Here is a 764-nt window from a genome sequence, read left to right as displayed (position 1 = left end):
ATGGGTAGGGGTGCCCGTGGAGGGGTGGGGGCAGGCCAGCGTCACGCTCAGATGGGCTGGGGTGCTGCCATCTCGGTGGTTGGGGAGGGTCTCCCAGCAGCTCCAGGGAGATACCGATGGCCCCCAGACAGGGTCTGAACACACCCTCTTGCCCCCCACCCCCGCAGGCTACGCCATGGGCTGGGGCCCCATCACCTGGCTCCTCATGTCGGAGATCCTGCCGCTGCGGGCCCGTGGCGTGGCCTCGGGGCTCTGCGTGCTTGTCAGCTGGCTCACCGCCTTTGCCCTCACCAAGTCCTTCCTGCTGGTGACGGTGAGTGCTCGGCCGGCAGGCCCCTCTGGCCGGTGCCGGGGGCCCGTGCAAAGGCGTCTCCATGAGTCCCCTCAGCCTCAGCACACGCTCCCTTCGCACCGGGCCAGGGACCGTGAAGTGAGAGCCTGACGAGGGCTCCTTCGGTTCAGCAAACGCTCGGCTCGGGGAACTGTTGGGAGGTCAGGCAGCTGACCCCCAGACCGGGGTGAAACCACAGAGCCGGGCCTGCCCACCCTGCCGCACCCTCCCGGGCAGTGAGCGCGGTCTTCCCTCTGGTGGGCAGCTTGGGTCTCAGCCGAGCGCGTCCCCGTCCTGACTTCACTCTTGGTTCAGCTTCCCAGCAGGCCTTGAAGCCAACCAGAGTCCCCAGTCCCCGGGTGGGAGGGGGTAACGCGGACAGCTTGGGCAGGGCCTGTCCTGGTGCAGTCAGTGTGGCAGGGCAGGGTGGGGG

General features: G+C 68.7%; 1 protein-coding gene across 2 annotated transcripts in view; it reads left to right on the top strand.

Moving 5' to 3' along the window:
* SLC2A6 (solute carrier family 2 (facilitated glucose transporter), member 6) overlaps nucleotides 1-703 on the top strand; it is a 6,279-nt gene extending 5,576 nt beyond the window's left edge. For both annotated transcript variants that reach the window (XM_010850669.1, XM_010850662.1), the window contains exon 8: nucleotides 168-703. In XM_010850669.1, coding sequence (XP_010848971.1) covers nucleotides 168-442 — 275 coding nt within the window. In that variant the 3' untranslated portion in view covers nucleotides 443-703. The remainder of the gene's footprint in view (nucleotides 1-167) is intronic.
* The last annotated feature ends 61 nt before the right edge of the window (nucleotides 704-764 follow it).

This window comes from Bison bison, unplaced genomic scaffold, assembly GCF_000754665.1.
Source record: "Bison bison bison isolate TAMUID 2011002044 unplaced genomic scaffold, Bison_UMD1.0 scf7180017851409, whole genome shotgun sequence".
Classification (NCBI taxonomy): Eukaryota; Metazoa; Chordata; class Mammalia; order Artiodactyla; family Bovidae; genus Bison; species Bison bison.
Note: the sequence above shows the minus strand (reverse complement) of the source record. Positions and strands in the feature narration are given on the sequence as shown.